We start from the raw sequence: 21,157 nt of genomic DNA, 5'->3' as shown, positions 1-21,157 counted from the left end.
CGTTATACAAGGATGAACCCATAAAAAATGCATTGTGATATTATAAAAGACAAACAGCAACAAGTTAAAATGGTAACTCTTTATTTACAATAGTTTACAATAGTTTCACAGAAACAGTTTGCACCACAGTACAGACAACGCTTTCTCAATAAGGGGATAGGACAACCCAGGATCAGAATACACGAGCTGTATCACAATGAGCATTGTTAACATTAATTACACTGATGTCTTTAAGATGCAGATTAACGTTAGGAATTTGTGCCTGAAAGTGTCTTCAGGTTCTCTTCAAGACATTAACGTCCTGAGAAACAGAAAATGATTTTAGGTCTAAAACGTCTTAAAAACATCACGACCTGGGGGATTGCTGAGTTAGCCAACATTTGGGAATAGCAGAACACAAAGAGTGCAGAGATGAGCTTAACCACTTAACACTCTCAGAAAGTCTTGTGTTCTTTACAAACCAAACATTCATTGTGTGTGTGTGTGTGTGTTAGTCGTTCCCTGGTCAAGTCATTGATTCTGCATTGTAAAACCCCATCCTGGACTAATATCCAAGGTTCTGAGTCTAAAATCTGTCACTCTACAGTATGGCTTTTGTATAATCAGAAACGACATGTAGCCTACACAGACAGGCCCAACAGCAGATGGCACATGAATAACAAAGCTTAAAATCTTTCTTCCCTCCAAATTGCAGTAAGGTTTAAGAAAAAGTGTCCTAAAAAGAAAGGGATTTTTTTTCCCCAATAAACCTGCTGCATATGGAAGTAACTGAATACTGCTGTGAAAACGTTAGTGAGAGGTGATAAGAGACTGAGATCTGTTCTTCTGATCTGACCCTTCAGAGACAAACAAAACAAACCAACCCTGCCCACAGTACTTTGCAGATATCCATTTCTCCATTGTACAAAAACCAAAAAAATCATGGCGCTTGGTTGAGACAACTGATAGCAGCTCATGCAACACCCTCACACAGTGTTTACCATTCAAACAAACACACACTCACATGCATAATTTCAACTGGACTCGTGAGTGAATCTCTCTAACGCTTCCAGTTAAGATAACTTTTTTTTCTGTTGATGCTTTAGCAGGACGGCCACAGGAGTTCCCTTCTATAAATATATTTGTTTCTGAAAACTTTGTCTTGAGCATGAAACGGACAAAAACTAAGGAAACTTTAAATAACAGTTTGCAAAATAAAAGTATGAACAATACAACTTTTTAACCTTGTCATAAAATGCAGCAAAAATCATGCTGATCAAAGGCAACATGTTAAGTCATGGTATCTGAATCTTGTCAAATACCTGTTTTGTTTTGTTTTTTTTTTTACTGTAAAATAACAAATGCTTTATTGTGAAAGAACTTCTGGTGAAATAATAAGAACCCTATTTGAACATTTTTGAGAAACATAGCATATGAAAGCTCCATGTGTGGCCAAGTAACATCTTGATTTAGACGAGTAGCCGAGGCTGGAAGACAGCTTGTGAAGTGGAAGGGAGAGGGACAAGCGCTTGTTTCAGTTGTATGGGCTTAAAGCCTCAATGATATTCTTTCACTGTGTCTTAGATAACACAACAGATCAAGAAGCAGATGAAGCAGATGCAGACTCTAGTCTCTTATCCTACATCTTTGTTCTATTGGATTATACCTCATCTTAATACTATAGCACCATCTGAAGCAATTAACACAAGGCTTAACTTATTTTCTCATTAAATGGTTAATTATGTAACATTAATAGAGGCATCTTTGAGAAATCAAATCCAGTTTAATCAGAAAGACATATCTGTCCCTATAACAGAAAGGTCAGAGGGTTTTAAAACTAAGAAAAAAGTGAAAAAGTGCAAACAGTCTTTCCCACAAGTCCCAGCATGCACCATAGTGGGTGGCAGTTGTGAGGGTATTCTCTCTATATGGCAGTTCAATTGTTTCCAGTGTTCACGAGACACCAAGTCCCAAACGTAGCGGTTTGCTGCTATGCTAATGTCATCTACAGACAGACATCCATTCAGTGATTGCCTTACGCACAGAGTCTGTAGGGAAGCAGAAACAAACCTCGGTAAATCTAAAATAGCACTCAAACTGTTTTCAAATGGAATAAGGGCTTGGGATAGGTCCACCAAAGTGTTCATAGAAAATGTGGGTCATGGCTGACCATGAGGGACAGAGATTGAAGGATCCAAGACCTGAATTTGAGGAAGGGTCAGTCCAGCAGGTGGAGAAGAGGCAAAAGAGGAAGGGGTCAGAGTTCACGGTTCAGCTTGGGGTCAGTCTAGCAGGTGTTTGCGTGGGCCTACGCGTGACCGGTGGGAGCGGCGGGCATCTGGGACTCCGTGTGTTTCTCGGCAGGTCTGGCACACATATGTCTCTGGCACATGGCTCTTGCGGATCTTAGCGCACGACAGGTGGATCCAGGTGTTACACTTGTTACACTCGATCATGGCCCGGCCTGCAAAAGGCTTCATGCAGAAACATGTGACCAGGTCCCACGAGTCGTCATCTGAGGAGACAAGAGAGAGAATCCACTGAGTCAAGTTTGGCCATTTTGTCAAACTTGTAACAATGCAATATTCACACAGACACCAGGCCTCACCTGAGTCTACCATGATGTCCTCATCCTCTCCTGATCCATCTTCGTCTCTGAACACCACCTGTTTCCCCTGGCGGAACACTGTTCTGTTTCCTGAAAAGCCCTCCACCTTCTGTACCTTTACCACCCCTTCTTCAAGGTCTCGACCATCCCAGTGTCGACGTTCCTCCTTGGGCTCTTCCTTGCAGGGGGAAGGGCTTGGCAGTCGCTGAGGGTGGAGGGAAATGCTGATATCATCCTCTGGTTCTTCTTTGATCGGTTGGCCACCAAAGGAGACAGGGTACTGCAGCTCTGGGGCTGATGAGTGGGCCTCTTGAGCCTCGCTTTCCTCACCAGCCTGATGCTCCCTCTCCTTTCTCCTCTTCTTCTTCTTCAGCTTGTCAGCTTTCCTGCGGTCCTCAGGGTGCAGGGTAGCGATTGTGTGCTGCAGAAGAGGAAAAAGGGCATGTATGTCAAAAGGGATGAAGATGAACATATAAAAGGTGTGAAGGTGTGGTGAGACATCAATTCCACTCACATCTTTCTTGGTATGACTGGACAGCGTGGCTCCTGGCTGTGGACGTTTCCTGCTCCTGTCCTGTGGGACCTTGGGGGGGCGCTGGGGACAGGAGGCTGGGGGTCCTGGGGTCCAGCCATCACTGTCAGCTGTGCTGCCTGTACTGTTTGGGGGGCTAGAACTACTGCGCAGTGGAGAGTCCTGTAACAATAAATGGACAAGTAGATCAGATCAGATCCAAAATGTGTATGACAATTCTTTGTGTATGACAATTCTTTGCAAACAATAACAATAAGATGACGACAATCTATGATATTCCTGATTACCAGTCAGCACATTGCCACTGTACCAAGCATCACCATGACACACTGTACTAGTTTAGAGGTTTACGTGTGGGTAAGGTGTAGCTTCAGACTAGTAAGATTTAGGTGTCTTTGGTTCTAACTGTAATTGCTATGTTTTAACTGAATGAGTTTGAATGTGTCCTCGAGAAACTCCAGGAAGTGTCAAAAATTCCCTTGTGTAACAATGCAACACAGCTGGTGTTATGAATCAATTTCAAAGAGCCACCAGAAATGAGAGTACAGGAACTCATAAAGTGCTGTCATGAAAGCTTGAATGTAAGGCTGCATTATTTCTATTACATTTTTCAATTTCAGTTTAGACCTCTATGAGCTCTCATTCTTACATGGCTACAATTATATTATATTAGCGTTAGCAGGTTGATCTGAGGCACAGAACATAAACATAAACAACACAGTGTCAACAGATGACAAGACAGCCTTACACCATGTGACGAAATATGCACAGGAAGGGGGGGCGGAGAAATGAAAACAGATGTAGCACGTGTTAGAGAAAAACAGAAGAGCAATATGGTGAAAGAAAAACCTTCGAAGGAACAACCACAACTAGAACAAAATGAGTCATAATTTAGAAACCGCTGTCGCTGATGGTGAGGAAAGGAAGTTAATTTGTCAAACACAAGCTCTGACAAAAGAAACTACTCATACTGGAAAAAGGATTATCACATGCCTGTTTTTGGTTTCAAAGGAAATTTGAATTTTTTTTTTTTTTTTTTTTTGAAGCATGTACTATTTAAGTAATGTTTTGCCACAGTGTAGTAACACAACAAATTTTGATGAAGCTATCAAGGGTGTGACAACTTTACCAGAACATCCCTCCAACCTGGAGGGTCTTATCTGTGGGAGTTTGAAAGAGAAAAAAATGGTGTAACAACAGACTGGATCCAATGCTGTAAAAGGAGTGTACAAAATAGTATTCTCACCATGTGAATTAACTGCTGTAGTCTGTTGTGTAAAATGAAAAATTAAGGTTAGTTCTTAGTAGAGGGTGTGTTGACACTGAAACAGACACTTGGAGCCAGAGAGACAACAGAGAAAAGAATCTGTTTAAGATAAGCCCATTGTCTGGATATTTCCCTCCCTGTTCCCAAACAAGATGCAAATCAACGAGCACAAGAAAACTCAACTTCTCACATCCAATATGTTGAATGACAAATTTCAAGATTTATGGATTTTACTTTACAGAGTACATTGATGTGGTCTATAAATATCTGCTTTTAAACATTAGCTTTCTTTTAAATCCATCCATTCATTTTCTCAGGGGGCTTTTTTTCCCTTAATTTATTGTCAAGCATCTTGATTTCACAGAACATAGTGTAGTCTTTAATGTTTTTTTTTATTTTTTTTTTTATCCTTGTTAGATTTTTTAAATTCTGTTACCCACTGTATCTGTGTTTTCATTTGATTTTGTTTTTAGATGTTTTATTTCACTTTACCAGCTGTTTATTTGACTTAAGCTTGTTCACACTCGGGAACGTGATGCAACACTGAGAAACAGTCCTAAGGGTGGTAACACAGCTGATTAAAATGAGTGCATTCACATCAGATTTACGCCAGTAGAGCCCAAAAATACAGGTGCTAATGTGAGGATGACTGTACAGGCGCTGCGCGACTCAATTACTTACCTCTTGGGGGTATGGGATGTAACCGGCATAGGCCAAGACAAAAGTGCAAAACTTGTTAAAATCCTCTACTGTCCTCCTCCTCCTGTATGGCGGACTGAAACCCTGAAACACAGTCACGTCATTGAAACATCTGCTGCATCAAACCTACACATACCGACATGGCGTTGATATTAACGAGAGCTGATCGCCACACAGATACTTTGCAGACTGACGCTCTGGGTTGGCTCGTTGCGACGTAAACAAACGGAAAGAAACGAAACAATAACATGTTTACTAACATGGGCTGAAGTTTAATCATCTGTATGGACATTTCTCTCTGGATTCGCCTGAGAACCTTCCTACCAACCCCCACCGATTAGCACCAACTAAAAACGACAGCTAATGTTAGCTAGGTCGGCTAGCAACAGACAGCAAATAAGTGACGCTAAAGGGGCTAGCTGCTGGCTAGTGTCGGTGGAGTTTAGCTGTCAAACTAAACTATGAAGCCATAAATGAATTCGTATGACAGACTATCAAAGAGTCAGAAAGCATCAGTGTTACCCAACTATTAGCTGGCAATAACAGCAGATGTTGTGAACATGAAGCTTAGTTAGCCATTGTCAATGTTAGCATGCTCCGCAATAATGAAGGAATGTTTTCTTTTCGATGAAACCGTCGGCTAACGCTAGCTTTAACCGTGACATCACTCTTACAAAGTACCGTTTGAAGTAACGATATTGACTCCTTTACACGCAAAATGTCAACTTTCGGCGGTGAAAGTTGACCTTTTGATGTAAGCTTGTCCGAGTACTTAACGTGTGTAACTTATCTAATTTCTGCAGCAGTTGCTAACATTAGTGAGCTAACGCTAACTAATCAGCAGCTACTACACCGTGTGGTGACAGACCTCGGGCAAGTTGACGTCTGCTAACGTTGTTAGCCATCACTACAAACTATTCCCCGTAAAACAATCACACAAAACACTTACCTCCGACTGAAATGCATGAGATGTCGATGGGTTTATGTCACCCATCTTTACTAGGCGCCCGACCACCTGGCGTTTTGTCGATACCGTGACAGGCTCCAGCAGCGGGCTGCTCGATGCCACAGTAAACACCGAGGTTACCTAGCTAACACCCGACGCCGCAGCTAGCGTTAACGTTACCGATGCTGACCCGAAGCAACAGTGTTCACTCAGTTTGCCACCGACGGTAACGTGACTCGGACCAACGCCAGGAACAACCAACGAGCGTCAGCCGGTCGGATCACAACGTGTCTCCTCTGGACAGTCAGCGTTACTGCTGTGTTTGCATCGACCTGTCCGCCGTCTCCGTTTAGTCCAGTTTACTGACTGCTGCTGGGGGAGCGGTTCACTTCGGCTGTCACCAGCTGCTTGCCCCCCCCCTCCTCTCCTCTTCTTCTTCTTCTCTTCTTGTGTGTATGGCAGCCAGTCAACGAAACGATGCATTAACGCCCTCCTTTGGTGTGTTGCGTGTTTCAGCCCCCCCCTCCAGACATAAATGTGACTGCTCTGAAAAAATATTTGTAACTAAGGTCAAATATCCAATTAATATAGCAATAAGCATAACAGATATTTACATGTGGGTGGCAGTAAAAAACACATGTTATCATCAACAAAATAAAAATAAGTAATTAGGTAAATAACACTTATCCAAGAAACTTTCTCTGCAAAATATCTCATTGATCATATATTCATTTCTTTGCAGTTGGTCTCTTATATTATGATTTCCTATTAAGAATAGTGTTGAGTCCTGAGTAAGCACGTGTCAATCATATCTCACTGCTTCTTTTTGTACATTTCATGACATTTGACATTTAATTTCATGAATCTATTGAGCAAAGCTGGATTTTGAACCGGGCAAAGCAGGCAGCTGAGAGAGAATATGCACCACTAAATTACAAGATCAACTAAAATGGTTGCTTCATGAACTGATCTTGAGGCCCTATCTTACTGAGGGGCATTACGTCAATATATATTCTTAGTCTGATGGTTCCAATGACTTAAGACATTTGTATTTAATTTGTTTAGGTAAAACAGAATATGGGGCAGAGGGGACTGGGATGCAGGGGTATATAGGATGCCCACAATTAATTTGCTCCCCAAGCAAGTAAATCCAGCCATGGCATCAGACTGTTCTCTTAAACTCTTCATCTCAGTCTCACTATTCCTGTCAACACAATTATTCCTGAGCCTTCTGCTAATTTATTCACGAATTTGTCCCATTAAAAATAAAATCCTAATGTGAAAATAAAACCACTGATAAACGCAATTTTAACATGCTATGAAGAATAATACATTTCTCTACATAGATTTGTTAGAAAAAATATTCTAAAAATGAGTGGCAGCTTAATGCTTTTATTTTCCCAGCTTGTGGTATAATATGTTGCTATTAAATGTGAACAAATTGATATTTTTTTTCATATCATTGCAAAATATCACTTGCAAAATGTCTGCAAATCTTGTCTGAAGTTGGATTCATTGTCGATATAAGAGAGAAAAACGTGAGAACATAATTTGAAAAATGTTTGAACGATTCCTTTAGTATGTTTGCACTTGTTTTTATTTTATTTTATTACCAATACATTTGTTTTAGTGCCACCATCGTTCACTCAGCAGACCTCCGGACGGAATGAATTTGATGTCAGCCGCCTGAACACCACAGAAGAAGAAGCATCTCCACACCGGAAGTCCACGTCTTCGTGTTCCGGTGGTTGTGGTTTTTCAAGGCTGTTCCCGGGTCTGTAATCACCGTTTGGGAGTCAAACTCTAAATATATTTTTTTAATGTAACCTTCGTGCTCAAAATGGCGAACCCCAGACTGCAGGCTTTTCGGAGTTTTATAACGGAGCGCTTCACCACCGCGGCCGTGGAGATCTTCGGGGAAGTTGAAACTATTGTGGAGGCGTATTATGAGGAAAACAAACGCCTGAAGAGCATACTGCACATGGTGCTCAGCCCCGAGATAAAGTTACACAGGATAGGTCTGTCACTTTAGTTTACCTCACAAAGCTCAGCTGTTGAGTCACAGCAAAGCAAAGTTAATGTGTGCGTGTCAACCTGAAAGTGAGTCTGCTGAGGTGCATAGAGAAGCATAAGCAACGTGAAGTTAGTTAGCAGTGTAAATTAGCCTCTGTTGTTTCTGCTGTGCTAACATTACAATTTTGAGAGGAATAACAGCTATGTGTGAGTTATGAATCCACAACAGTCTGCTAAATGCAGCTGTACACTCAGATGTCAGTATAAACCTAATGCAGTCTAATACAACAGTGCTGTAATAAATCATGAGAGTTTGAATGTTCAGCTTTTGTTGAGACTGTGTGAAAGAGGTGTTGATCATTTTGAGGCTGTAGTTTGTGGTGTTGTTGAACTGCATAATGTTGACATGAGTTCCAGTGTTTATGTCCACCCCATTAAAATGGAGGAGGGCAGGCCAAACAACAGACATGCAGAACATGCAGTTCAACACGACCAGAATCAACATACACTGGAATCAAAACCTCTTTAACACGGTTTAATCAAAAACTCAGCAATATAACCTTCATAAAGGTAAAGTATACTGAAGGGCTGTTGTATTAGACTGCGTTAGTTCTGGCTAATGAACTGCCAGCTAAGTGTAGTTTGTTGTGGTTTAGGTTTTGTGCTGTGATCTTGAACTCCACACATCGTGTAACGCCAGCAGTAAATACTGTACCAAACTATAGTTTAGAGGTGATTGTACGTCACTTGCTTATTTCTGCTTGATATGTTTGTATGTGTATAGGAGCATCAAAATGTAAGTGTCTCTGCAGACTAAGATGTTGCATACAAAAATCATAGAACTACCCCACAGAATGAAGTAGTTAAAATTAGCCTTACTTTGATCATCCACTAAATTAAAATGCTGCTTATATGTCAATACATCGGTAATAACAATAATCTGTTATATATATGGAAAGTTTATTTTTCTTCTGTCCACTAACTTAGTTTTCTGGTGCACAAAATATATTGCATTAAGGGTCCAGTACTGTATCTACAGACTCCTTACACCCAAGGTGAAATAAGATGTATAGTTAGTAAATACTGAAGTTTTTCTTTTTTCCCTATGACAGATTATAATCAATGCTCTGGAGCAACCACAGATGTCAGAGAGCAGCCCCCTGAGCTGAATACTGCGTTGGACCAGGAAACTTCAGAACCGCTGTCAAAAAAACCTAAAGAGGAGCAAATTGAATGTGACATAAGTTTGGGATCACAACAACAAGAAGACATGGGGGGAGTTGACATCACATCTAATCCAGGCTGTGTGAAAGATGAGCCTGATGAAGAAGACATAAACATGCCCTGCACCACTGACCTCTACCGCATTCAAGTGGTGGACTACACCCCCAACTCTTCAGCCACTCTCACAGCTAATGAAGCAAATGATGAACACAAGGACAGTTCCTCAGTGGGCTCAGATGCACAGATATCCACAGGTGAAGAAAGTTCAAGTGAAAGTTGGGAACCACAAAAACAGAAAACATCACAGACAAGGGTAAGCTTGACAAAATACCTTAGAGCCCCATAGATGTAAAGCATTTGATGAATCTACCTGTGACTGTGACAGGCTGGTGAAGCTTTGTAATGTGGCGACAAAAACATGTTAATGTAGCAAAACCCTGAATACGGCATCACACAGCAACAGATGAATTATCAACAGATACTTGATAAATTCATTGTTAATCATTTTGTCTAGCAGATTTTTAGTTACCTTAGAAATATGAATAGTTGTTTGCTTTTTTTCATTTTCCCTTGAGCATTTTTAATACATAATTGGTGGTAGTTTGTTATTATAATTGCTAATTAAATTGTAAATTAATGATACAGTGACTAATACTGAATTATGTAAGGATCACACTGGTGCAAATATTGCTATTCATCCCAAGTGTTTGTATATAGCTAGTTTCAGTGTTCAGCTGTGTCTGGGGAAAACATGGACATTTTTAATGCAGCTCTCCAGCCACGGGAAAAAGTAAATCATACAGGATCAGATTGACAGTATATAATTAGATAATCACTTCCAGAGGTCAGTCTGAACCCACACAGTTAAATCAGTATCTGTGACTTCATATCTGAAATTTACATCAGCTTGTCTCAAACCAAGGAATCCAGATTTGCCCCTTCTGGCGCTATCAAACCTTACTTTTAATTCAGTTTAACTTGAGGTTTTCTTCTTGAACGCTTCTTTTCTTAAGTCAAATGAACTGAACTTTTAATCAGTCAAATGAGACTTATGCATATACAGTACTTTGTAGGTCAGAGGACGTCCTGGAAATATGCAGGGAAATTATTAAATAAAAACAGCTGAAAAACATCTTGATGCCTTTAAGGGCTAGTGCAGAATATTTGATTCACATTGCACACCTGGTTTGTTTTTAACAGTTGAAGCATGAATAATGTGTTTTTCCTTCTTTTCTTGGGTGGGAATCAAAATACATGAAGTCAAACCAGTCCCTGCAGAAAACCATGCTAGAATTACCAAGGTGAGAATGGGGAGACTCTGAATGACTACATTTTTTTTTGAGGCAGTGCTACCTGTTTGCTTGCATAGCTAATAGTATTAATCTGTTTCATACAGGATGATGGCCTACAAATCTTCAATTGCTGCACCAACTGACTGCCAGTCCTTTTTGGCAAAGCTCAATGAAGCCTTTAAGGATGTTCCAGATGACCGGAAGCCTCTGATAACCAAAATGGGCCTGACAGCAGACGTGGAATTGGTGGACTGTGCTTTTGGTAAAGTCCCTAAAGGTTGCCCCCTGTCCTACCAGTGCCCTGTGCCATCAAGTGAGGATTACATGACTTATGATGACGCCCCCCCTCGGCCGCTTCTTCCCCTGTCTTATCATACACTGGTGCCAGTTGCGGCTCCTCCTACCCTCAGTGTCAAGGAGCAGGAACATGTGAACGTCCTGCAGATAACCTGGGAGGAAGCACACAGTCTGGAGCACTCCACACGTGGATGCAAGGTGTCTGTTGAGGAGCTGCGGAAACTGCGCCTGACCAGCCGTTTCAGAGACATCTGCAAACTTAAACCAGGACAGAGCCACGCGGAGGGCCTGATATTAAAAATGCGAAATGGATTACCCAGGTGCAAGACGGCACAGATAGAAGAGGAAATGAAGACTGAAGCGCTCCGGGAATACTGTCGGCATCTGTGTGTCAACTGGTCCCCCTGTGGCTTGGTTGTCCACCCAGATGCTCCGTGGTTGGGGGCGCTGCCTGACGGGTTGGTGTATGACCCCAAAGAAAATCCCAGTTTTGGCCTGGTTCATGTCAAATGTGTCAGTTTCCGAAGCTTCATCAACTGCAGATTCCTCATCTGCCAGGACGAAGCCTTGAAACTGAAGACGAGTCACTCGTACTACTGGCACATCCAAGGAGAGATGATGGTGACAGGTACATCATGGTGTGATCTGTTTGTTGTCTCCAGAGAAGACCTCCTGGTTCTACGGATCTACCGGGACAATGCTATCATCCAGGTTATGAAGAAGAAGTTGCACGACTTCTTTTTCCGTTACTACCTCCCAAGTCTGTTTTACACTGGTGTCAAAGCTTGAGTGTTTGTGGCATTGTCGCACTGCTGTCATACGCTACATGTGGTTGGTTGTGAGTTTGAACAGATTGCAGACGACTTGAATGTGGTATATTTTCTGACCACTAATGTTCTGCTGACATTATTAAATCTTTAACGTTTACTATTAGTTCCATGGAGTCTAGCCAAGAGTAAGTTTTAGAGATGCACTGACAAATCAACTGGTGCTCATAAAACACTGGTTTTTGGCTTTGACAGTGACCGGACGATCAGTCTCAGATATCCAATTCTGTGCTGGTCACATTTACACTGTTGTACCACACGATGGTTCTCGTCATGCACACTACAGCACGAACACAGCTACGTCGTTGCTGTGGGAGTGATTGGCTGGGGGTGAAGAAGACACAAATCTCGCAATTTGTAATACCTGTAAGGCCAAAGGAAGCTGTGGAGGAGCAACCGTGAAATTATTGGGAGTTAAGCAGGCACTACAAACACCATCACCCCACTGAACATGTCCAGTTTCAAGCTAGCAAAGGCAAAGTGGTTTAAATTAGCGTCACACCGCTTACCTGACACGCACTTGGCGGCTGCCTCACTGCTGTGGCTTGCATGCGTGTCAACACCGCCAGTATTGCTACTGTGCCTGGGATGATGGCCATCAATAATAATAATCAAACATCATTGATGAGCGGTTTTAAACGTGAAGAATTTTAACCAGAAAGCAGTCACTTGATTTTTGTTTACCCTTGTTCAGTGAGAGAGCAAGAGAGATCCCATATATATTTTAAACATAGATATTAGAGAAGCTGAAGCAAGAGAAAGTTTGTCCTCATGCAATGACTTAAATGATTAATACACTATTAGAGTTGTTTCTGATTCATTTTTCATGTAGAGAGATTGAACTGTTTCAGAGGGTATTCTTTCTCATGCTGTTTGGGTATTGTTCGATCAAGTTACCGTTCACTGTGGACAGAACTACTGAAAGTTCAAATGTTGACACGAATGGGAAATTTCAAGTGACTATTAAAGCACAACAAATGCTAAATCCAAGGATAGCGTTACTGTAGTTCTGAATCAGAGCATGATTTTATGTGGAAGGTTTGAATGTTCAGAAATTAAAATTCTTATATTGAACCACTTAAGGTTTGTGTCACTTGTTTGAATTACTCGACTGGTGTCTTGCTTAACCCCAGTGTTGTAGGTGGGTTCCTGTAGACCCTGATCCCTCTGGAAAAAACATACTTATCATTGTTTTATCAACATGATGCTTCATGATGTTTGTCAGTTGTACAAACATTATATTGAACTGATGACGTGTTTCAGAAATCTTTGTCTATTATTGTGTTTGCTGTTGACAGTACTTTCTATGCAGCAGTCAATTCATTTGTTTGTGAATGAGCTTTTGGTAAACAAAAGGAATATATATTTGTCAATGCGTAGCCCATAAAATATGAAATGTTTCCTTATTTGTTGTAATAAAAGGTTTCATGGTTATTGTTGTATGGTCAAGAGAACATACTGGTCCTAGTTCCAAACCATTCATTTTGGTTCCTTCACATTGGTCTACTAAACATCCCACAAATAAACAGCAAGAAGTTGGGTGAAGCAGCTTTCCGCACCAAAGTTACTCCAACCACATATTAGACTAAAAACCTCTGCTGATATATTCAAGAAGCAGCTCAAAACGTATTTTTTATGGTCTTCCTTTTAATTAATTCAACCTTTATATGAGATTCCTTTTATATTGCTTTATGGTTTTATGTCTTAAAATTGCTTTTACAACTATCTGTTGTTTTTACTACCTGTGTCATCTGTTTTATCTCTCTATGGTCTGTTTTTATTTTTTCAGGATGTTGTTTTTTTTATTTTTATTGCTGTAATGTGTCCTGTCTTTAAGTATCTGTCGTCTTGCTTTAATACATCTTGTAAAGCCCTTTGAGCTGCATTTTTATGAAAGGTGCTATATAAATAAAGTTTATTATTATTATTATCTTATTATATTTTTCCCTGTGTTTTGTAACCATGTAGTACAAGCTCTGTGTGCGGCAAAAGGAAGTTTTTAGCAAAGAAAAGGTGAAACTACAGGCAGCACAAGGTTGGTGTGGGGAGTGTGGGCACTGTGCTCCTGCAGAGGGCGCTGCGTGGACTCACCGTGTCACGGAGCTGCAGCCCTGAGCAGGTCTCTTTGGTTGGTATCAGATGACGTAAAAATGTTTTTTTGCAGCTGGACAAAAAAAAAAAAAAAGAAAAACGCTTTGTCATGTTTCGCACTTTAGCCCCCGTGTGTGTATGTTTGACAACAACCATTAGTCAGCAGGACACACACACATTTAGTCACACATTGTTTGCAGATTGACCGGATGCAGTTGTTTTGAAATTGTCAGCTCGTTACACTCTCTCTCTCTCTCTCTCTCTCTCTCACACACACACACACACACACTAACACACACACTCGGTTCTCCGCTGGTCGTGTCTCTGCTTTTCCTCCACGCCGCCTGTGTGTGTTTTTGGTAATAATGGCTGTAAATAAGACCTACATTAGTGTCGGCTACGCGTCGCTTGGTGTGCTGGTGGGCTTCTCTGCTTTCCTGGTGTGGAACATCGTGTACAGGCAGCCGTGGACCGCAGCCATGGGAGGACTGTCAGGTAAACACTGTCTGCCCTCGGCTTGTTGTCGTGTTGTCCTTTCCTGTGCGTCCTGTCGATGTGCATGTCTTTATTCCGTCTGCGGCTGAACACCGGTGGCCCCCTGCTCAGGTTCACTGAACCACACTGAGTCTGAGGGGATCGCAGGTCACACTTGTTGTTGAAGGGCAGAGGAGTCAACCGATCAGCGGGGTCACAGTCGGATCAGATGATTTCTTCTTCAGCATTAGGCCAGCGCATGCTGCTGCAGGTTTTACAGTCTTCACTGACAGGGTTCAGCTTGTGAAAAATGGTGTTGTTTTATACCTGGAAACATAACTATTATAAGTAATTAAGTAATTAAAATATCTTAAAAGCTTTTATAAGTAATAAAAAGCATTATAAGGCGCAGGAATATTGAAACCTAAATATGAATTTAGTGGGTTATTAAGGCAATTTTTCTTGTAATAGAAATGATTTGAAGCACAGTGTCAATGTTTTGCTTGTTTTATCCCACATGTACAGTCAATCACCCATACTTTATATTCTTTTAAACAATTTTTCAAAGCATGTTACAATGTTTCACATAGTTGAACTGTTTTCCTCCCACATTTCCAGGCGGATGCTGGTTCCTTTTTATCTACAAGTGTCTACAAGTTGCATTTTATACTGTACTTAATTGAATAGAAACCACTGTTTAAGTGGAGGGCATGAAAGCGCTTACAGCTGAAGCTAAATGGTTGGTATTAAACGATCCATTGAGTTTGGAGTGAGCCATTTTGAGTCATTCAGTATGAGTGTTTAAATCGATTTGCTTATGACGATGGGCACAGATTTGCAAAATTCTTAAATGCCGTTCTGTCCACTAAAAAAGATGGAGTGGTTGGCTTTATGGACAGTATGCAGTGAGCTGTGTTATATCCACGGATCTGACCTTTGAGCAACTGTTCAGGTTAGCAAGTTCATATCTGGAAACTCTGCACTCATCCGTTCACAGGATGTACTGTTATCAGTTTTAGTGCTTGTTAAACACACTAGTTCAGATTAGTCTGACTTGTCTGGGCTGTCTTGTGCTCTCCCTGAAAACTAGAGGCTGCATTTCCATTTGCACTGGCTGCAACCTGCTCCATGCCTGTTTTCGTTCTGAAAATGGCAAAGAGTTAACTGGTCACTGTACAACCTTGTTGCACAAACATTCACTCAAACACTGAGAGTGAATCAGAAGCCAGGTTAACTGAAATGTAGCACAGCTTCACAATGCTGCGGCTGCAAATATATAAAAAAAAGGGGAACACGAAGAAAGAAGTGTGATTCATTGACTCAGCAAATGGCAACATGCTCTGTCATGGTATGTCTCCCGCTGAAAATGCTCACTCACCCCTCGTGCAACCATAAGTTCATGACCATGCAAACGCAGGTCAGCGTCAACAGTTATCGTGACCGTTTGCCACGCATATCATCTGTTTTTGAATTGTTGTCCGAACTTCCAGGCTGGTGCTGGTTTCCATTCACTTCAGTTATGTATGACACTTAACTTGCCTCACAGTGAACATTTACTGTCGCTTGTGGAAAGACAGCTGTGAGCAGAAAGTTTCTGGAAAACTTTTTTTCTTTGTGGTGCACTCCCAAAACTGTCACATCAGCTGGTGAAAATCACTCTTTCTAGTGCAGGAAGGTGACATTTAGGCTGCACTGATCGCTGACACTGGATTGGTATCAGGGTCCATACTGACCCTGTGAAGTGGACTGGGTATGACTGGGCCAGACACAACAGATACCCATGAAATACAGATTCTCTGCCAATGTCAGTGTAAAATTCAGTATTTCTTCAATCAGTAACTCCAAAGAGTTCCACACAGTGACGAATACAGATTGTGAATGTGGGGAAAAAGAAAGCACTTGTGTTTGGATCAGCAATCAGGATCTCCACATATCCTGAGTTAATGCTTGGAATCTGTATTGGGAGAGAAGAAATCAGAGCCTAAATTTAGGCTACATTGTTGTTTTCATGCCATCCATGTCTGCTCATTGTTTGACTTTAGGGTTTGTTGCTATGAAAGGATACAATAGCTTTTGAATGCAGTGCTTTGAATCTTCAGTACTTTCAATCTCTTATTACAACTGTATTACAATGCAACAATAACAAGAAAAAAGTCTCTGGTTGGGGATTTTGACAGTGTATAAAAATAACATGGGAACGGTGAATGCCTGATGTGTTGAAAATGAAACGTGTCGGAGCAGCAGCAGTGTCTTCTGAAAACTAACTGTATGTGTCCACGTGTTTGTTCCTCAGGTGTGCTGGCTCTGTGGGCCCTGATCACTCACATCATGTATCTGCAGGACTACTGGAGGACCTGGCTGAAGGGCCTCAAGTTCTTCTTCTTCATTGGTGTTTTCTTTTCTCTGCTGGCAGTCATAGCCTTCATCACCTTCCTGTCTATTGCCATCAGCAACAAAGAGTGTAAGTTCCTCTCCATCACTTTCCTGTTTCACATAATGCGGTGTGTGTGTGTGTGTGTGTGTGTGTGTGTGTGTGTGTGTGTGTGTGTGTGTGTGTGTGTGTGTGTGTGTGTGTGTGTGTGTGTGTGGACACTGTTCTTTACCAAACGCGTGGAAGTACTGGGTTGTGGTATAATCACACCAGCTACTGTTTGTCATCCCCTCTATTAGTGGCTCTCCCAAGAAAGATCAAACACAAGAGATTAGAGGTTTTACAGATGTTTCCTAATGTACTGTGCCCTGTGTGCAATTGTTTTGCAGCAAAGAATGCAATACTGAGAACAGAACGAACAGAAATACAAAGGGGTAAAGGTCAAGCACATGACATCCCAGTGGAGTTTTGTGTGTGAGTTTTGTGTGTTATTATGTCTTAACATGCAGATTTCCAATTCCCAAAATGCCCGGGGGCAAATAACGAAGCAAGTTTTGTCTAATTGAGAAAATGCATCACATCTCTTGTTTTCATAATATGATGTGTGATAGGGCTGCACAATTAATCGAAATATTATTGAAATCACAATATGGCAAAGTGCAATATCCAAAGGGCAGGAGCTGCATTTTTTTTAATTTTTTTTCTTTTTTTTACAATTTTTAAAGGTAAAATGTGTCACATCATGCCATAAGCATTGTGGTGCTGCAGAGATGTCCCAGCCTACAAATCATATTTTACAAACATAAAGGAACATGCTTGTTTGGTGCAAAACCCAACAAAAATCATCATTTATATATATTTTTTTTGTGTGAAAATGAAACGCAAAAATGACATAAATCATATCACAATATCTGCCTAAAGTAATTGCAGTATTATTATTTTGTATATTGTTCTGTGTACAATAGCTTTAGTGTACAATATTCTCATTTACAAGACTACAATCAATAGAGAAATTATTATTTCTGTCACAGTTACAAAAAACAAAGATAGTTTTTTTTTCATGGCTTGTGCTGGGCCCCTGGGTCACAATGAAGAGAACTCTTAATACTGCAGTAAACAAACATAGACAATAGACATAGTGTGCTTCAAACTCTGTGGCCATAGTTTGAGCAAGGCCATTTCCTGTCTCTCTTCTCACCAAGTACATCATCGGTTTTACTAACTGTGGTGTGGAAGAACTTGGCTGGCCTGCTCAGGTCCCTCATCTCAACGCATCCACCAGCTTCGGGTGCCAGGGTTCCTATTTTCGAATCGCTAAAAGTGACATTTTGGACTTACTCCTAGATACCAGCAGCAGAATTTCTTTCTTGCTTCTCTTTGGTTTTCTTTTTGACTCCATTTCAGCCAGTTTCTTTTAGTTTTATCCCAATTAATAATCCTAGTGTATACATTACTACTACATACTAAATATATTAGATTATTGTTCATTTCACATGTTAATTGCTACTGGAGATATTAAGGATATCACAAATAAATGAACTTAAAAATTAAAATCACAGGCAGGTTGAGTTGAGTGGTTAGGGGACGTACCATGTGAGCGCAAGACGCTCTTAGCAGGCGGTCACCGGTTCGACTCCTGACCGCTCCGACGCTTTCCTGCGTGTCATTCCCCTCTCTCTGCCCCCTTTCCTGTCAGTCTCCACTGATCTATGATAAAAGCATAAAAAAAATAAACAAATAAAAATAATTCAAATCACATACAGTATGATTTTGAGGAGTATCACACTTTATCAGTGAGCAATATTTAAGGCCTTTAAAGACTGCCTAATATGACAGCTGGTAAATCATTATCCCAGGTTCACATTTCCTACTGTGACCTTACATGTTATCAGTCACTGGAGAGTTTCTCTCACTTTTGCTGTAAGAAGAAGGGAGTCGCTCGATAAACATGTCTTAGAACTTTTTTTTACTCCTTCAGAGCATTCTTAAGTCTAATTGTTAGAGGTTTGGCAAATGCATCATGTCTGACCTCAATAATATTCTTGTGGCTGAAAGGGAGTAAATCTCTGGAGGCAGGTTCCAACGTCTTGTGGAAAGCCTCTACACAACAGCGGAAACTGTGGAAGTAGCAGATTAATGCTTTAGGCCACATAGTGTAGCAATGCTGTGAAAATCTCTGTGATTCCATTTACTGCGTTTTCGACCAGGTATGCTAATGTGTGTGTGTGTCTCCCCCTCCCACAGCCCTGACTGACCCTGGGAGCCTCTACCTGTCCTGTGTGTGGAGCTTCATGAGCCTGAAGTGGTCCTTCGTGCTCGCCTTGTCTGCTCACCGCTACCGCAAAGAGTTTGCCGACATCAGTATCCTCAGTGACTTCTAAGGGCATTAAACATCCCACAGTGACCAGTCAGACTCTACAGTGCATTCAACTGTGCTAGCTTCCCAACCTGAGAGTGTCACAGTGTGGGAGAGAAGAGGGACACTTCAAGAGGAAGCAGGGGAGAGTGTGAAATACTTTGTGTTGTGGATGAGCGCCAGTATCTCCTCCCAAAACCTCCTCTGTCTTACATGTGCAGGATTTGTTGTTGACTCGGCCACTTTACCGACAAATCCCACCTGTTTTATATGATAGATTTTATTCTCTTACATTTTCACTTCCTCAGCATCTTGCTTAGTCATGCATCTGCACCATTTCCTTATGACAAAATAAATCCAAAATATTTTTAACCATGACACAGTGAAGAGAATTGTTGTTTCAACACGCTCCCGTGGTAATTATCAGTTGCAGTTTCATGCTCTAGCCACTAGAGGGAGTCATTCGTCCAACAATTAAAACACATTTACAGTCTGTGTGAAGTGCTTCACATCCCAAATTTGAGATATTACTTCTATGTATTTTCTTTATTTTTTTTTTCTTTATCAGTGAATGATGAAATATACAAAAGACATGTCTGAAATGTGTATATCACAGTAGTGAATACAGTGCTTTAATGTTGATGCGCTGCTTTAACAGAGTGTATCAGGGTCTTGCAAACGGGCAGGTCCCCCAAAATCCTGCAACATCGAAGTGAATGCGTTCATGTGCAACTCTAAATAAGCACCACGTGTCCTGATTTAATATATTTCTGAACTATGAAGGGGCATTCTTAATGTAAAGAATGATTTTTCTGTATGATTTTTATCTGTGTGACTAAAAACACTCAAAGAAAGTGACAACATTAGAAAGTGACAAGATAAGTGTGAAGATGGGCCTTGGATGGGGCTTCACAACAGCAATGATGCCCCTAATGTGCATGTTCAAGTATTCATGTTGTTTTATGGCACATCATCTTCGTCAAAACCATTCATGTCGTCACTTGATGAGATTGTTTTACTGTATTTCTTTAGCTACATGTATCACTTGACTGAATGTGTGTGTGTGTGTGTTTGTACAGGAGTGTGTCTGAGAGTCATGTTAATAAAATGTGTTTTTTTTTGACATCGCCCGTGCACTGGAGTGTTATTGCAGTGAAATCTGAAAATAGCCATGCCAGTGGCTAAAACCCGTTCCTCTTTTATGAGACGGAATGTGTCAACATCTTTTACAGTTTCTGTTCCTTTAAAACCTTTAATTCCTCTCTACATTTCAAAGGAAATGCAACAGCAAAAAAAAAAAAAAAAAGTATATTAGTTATCAATTTCTTCATAAGGCTTGTGACTTCCATGTAACATGAGAAAGGGTCATGGAAGCAGATTGAAGGTGCCACACATTCTTCTTCCTCCCAAGCCCGGGTCAGGAGGGTCAGTGTTGGGCATTAGAGCGGGAGTTGTGCCAAGAGAGGAATGAACTACTTTTCCCACCCACCCGAGCCACATTTATGACGAAAAAACACCCCACAGCATCGCAATCGCAACAGCAAATGCAGACCAATAACCTGCACTTTGAAGTCTGGCAATTATTCCATCCATCCACATTTTTATTTTATCCCTCAAAGGGAAGGTGGGGGGTTGGTGCGGAGAGTTTTTGGTGTATGATTTTGTTGAAGTTGCCGCCTGATAGAAAGACTTTGAAGTTGATGTGAAAAATGTGTGACTGAATTATTACTGCGCTATCAGTGTTTGGTGCATTATAACTTTTTAAGTGATTAATTTATCTGGCGAAAAGTGTGTCTCTTAACTCCATCCTGGAGATGTTAAGGAAAAGCCCCTGCTATGCTAAGTAGTGAGGAAAGTGAATCTGCCATTGTGCTTTATTATTTACTAGGAAGATCAGTAACTTTGATCCTTAAGAAACCACTATCATTATTTCACTTTCTTTGTTTCTTTCCTGCATCCTTCCTCTGCGTTTTAAGGACATTTTTGGTGGTACTTATATGTTAATTGCGTTACACTGGTTTGTTTGTAAGCCCCCAGAGTCTCATTGCATCAAGGTAATTGCAATGTTGTGGTTAAATCACCATGGTAACATTTTTTATCTGGCCGTTATAAAGTTCGACATTAAGAAACTGAAAAACAATCCGGCTCACTTTCCACTGAGCAAGCTGGGGGCTTTGGAAC

General features: G+C 41.0%; 3 protein-coding genes across 4 annotated transcripts; 2 read left to right on the top strand and 1 right to left on the bottom strand.

The window, feature by feature from the left end:
• Window positions 1–64: 64 nt before the first annotated feature.
• On the bottom strand, window positions 65–6,469 carry phf13 (PHD finger protein 13). The gene is made up of 5 exons (XM_071493242.1): window positions 6,035–6,469; window positions 5,068–5,169; window positions 3,102–3,281; window positions 2,588–3,008; window positions 65–2,494 (listed from the first exon to the last, which is right to left on the bottom strand). The coding sequence occupies exons 1-5, from the start codon at window positions 6,077–6,079 to the stop codon at window positions 2,262–2,264; spliced, it is 981 nt and encodes a 326-aa protein (XP_071349343.1). The 5' UTR covers window positions 6,080–6,469; the 3' UTR covers window positions 65–2,261.
• Window positions 6,470–7,719: 1,250 nt separating this feature from the next.
• LOC139630668 (uncharacterized) lies at window positions 7,720–13,617 on the top strand. 2 transcript variants are annotated; one of them, XM_071494303.1, is made up of 4 exons: window positions 7,720–8,049; window positions 9,157–9,581; window positions 10,529–10,569; window positions 10,665–13,617. In XM_071494303.1, exons 1-4 carry the CDS (start codon window positions 7,872–7,874, stop codon window positions 11,644–11,646), a joined length of 1,626 nt encoding a protein of 541 aa, XP_071350404.1. In that variant the 5' UTR covers window positions 7,720–7,871; the 3' UTR covers window positions 11,647–13,617. The 2 variants fall into 2 exon arrangements, with proteins under 2 accessions (XP_071350404.1, XP_071350405.1); XM_071494304.1 differs by having other exon boundaries at window positions 7,995–8,131.
• Window positions 13,618–13,889: 272 nt separating this feature from the next.
• On the top strand, window positions 13,890–20,099 carry LOC139630669 (heme transporter hrg1-A-like). The gene is made up of 3 exons (XM_071494305.1): window positions 13,890–14,270; window positions 16,543–16,710; window positions 18,865–20,099. Exons 1-3 carry the CDS (start codon window positions 14,141–14,143, stop codon window positions 18,999–19,001), a joined length of 435 nt encoding a protein of 144 aa, XP_071350406.1. The 5' UTR covers window positions 13,890–14,140; the 3' UTR covers window positions 19,002–20,099.
• The last annotated feature ends 1,058 nt before the right edge of the window (window positions 20,100–21,157 follow it).

Source organism: Trachinotus anak, unplaced genomic scaffold, assembly GCF_046630095.1.
Source record: "Trachinotus anak isolate AG129_WGS33_773 ecotype Australia unplaced genomic scaffold, CSIRO_AGI_Tana_v1 ptg000013l, whole genome shotgun sequence".
Taxonomy (NCBI): Eukaryota; Metazoa; Chordata; class Actinopteri; order Carangiformes; family Carangidae; genus Trachinotus; species Trachinotus anak.
Note: the sequence above shows the minus strand (reverse complement) of the source record. Positions and strands in the feature narration are given on the sequence as shown.

What these genes read in the sequence shown, in the direction of transcription:
- phf13 (XM_071493242.1), bottom strand. Translation starts at nt 6,079, where the DNA reads ATGGGTGACATAAACCCATCGACATCTCATGCATTTCAGTCGGAG. An exon ending in CCAGTCATACCAAGAAAGAT is followed by an intron (nt 3,009 to 3,101) that starts GTGAGTGGAATT and finishes CCTCTTCTGCAG; the next exon opens with CACACAATCGCTACCCTGCA. An exon ending in GGACATCATGGTAGACTCAG is followed by an intron (nt 2,495 to 2,587) that starts GTGAGGCCTGGT and finishes TTGTCTCCTCAG; the next exon opens with ATGACGACTCGTGGGACCTG.
- LOC139630668 (XM_071494303.1), top strand. Translation starts at nt 7,872, where the DNA reads ATGGCGAACCCCAGACTGCAGGCTTTTCGGAGTTTTATAACGGAGCGC. An exon ending in GATAAAGTTACACAGGATAG is followed by an intron (nt 8,050 to 9,156) that starts GTCTGTCACTTT and finishes TCCCTATGACAG; the next exon opens with ATTATAATCAATGCTCTGGA. An exon ending in ACCATGCTAGAATTACCAAG is followed by an intron (nt 10,570 to 10,664) that starts GTGAGAATGGGG and finishes TGTTTCATACAG; the next exon opens with GATGATGGCCTACAAATCTT.
- LOC139630669 (XM_071494305.1), top strand. Translation starts at nt 14,141, where the DNA reads ATGGCTGTAAATAAGACCTACATTAGTGTCGGCTACGCGTCGCTTGGT. An exon ending in AGCCATGGGAGGACTGTCAG is followed by an intron (nt 14,271 to 16,542) that starts GTAAACACTGTC and finishes TTTGTTCCTCAG; the next exon opens with GTGTGCTGGCTCTGTGGGCC. An exon ending in TGCCATCAGCAACAAAGAGT is followed by an intron (nt 16,711 to 18,864) that starts GTAAGTTCCTCT and finishes CCCCTCCCACAG; the next exon opens with CCCTGACTGACCCTGGGAGC.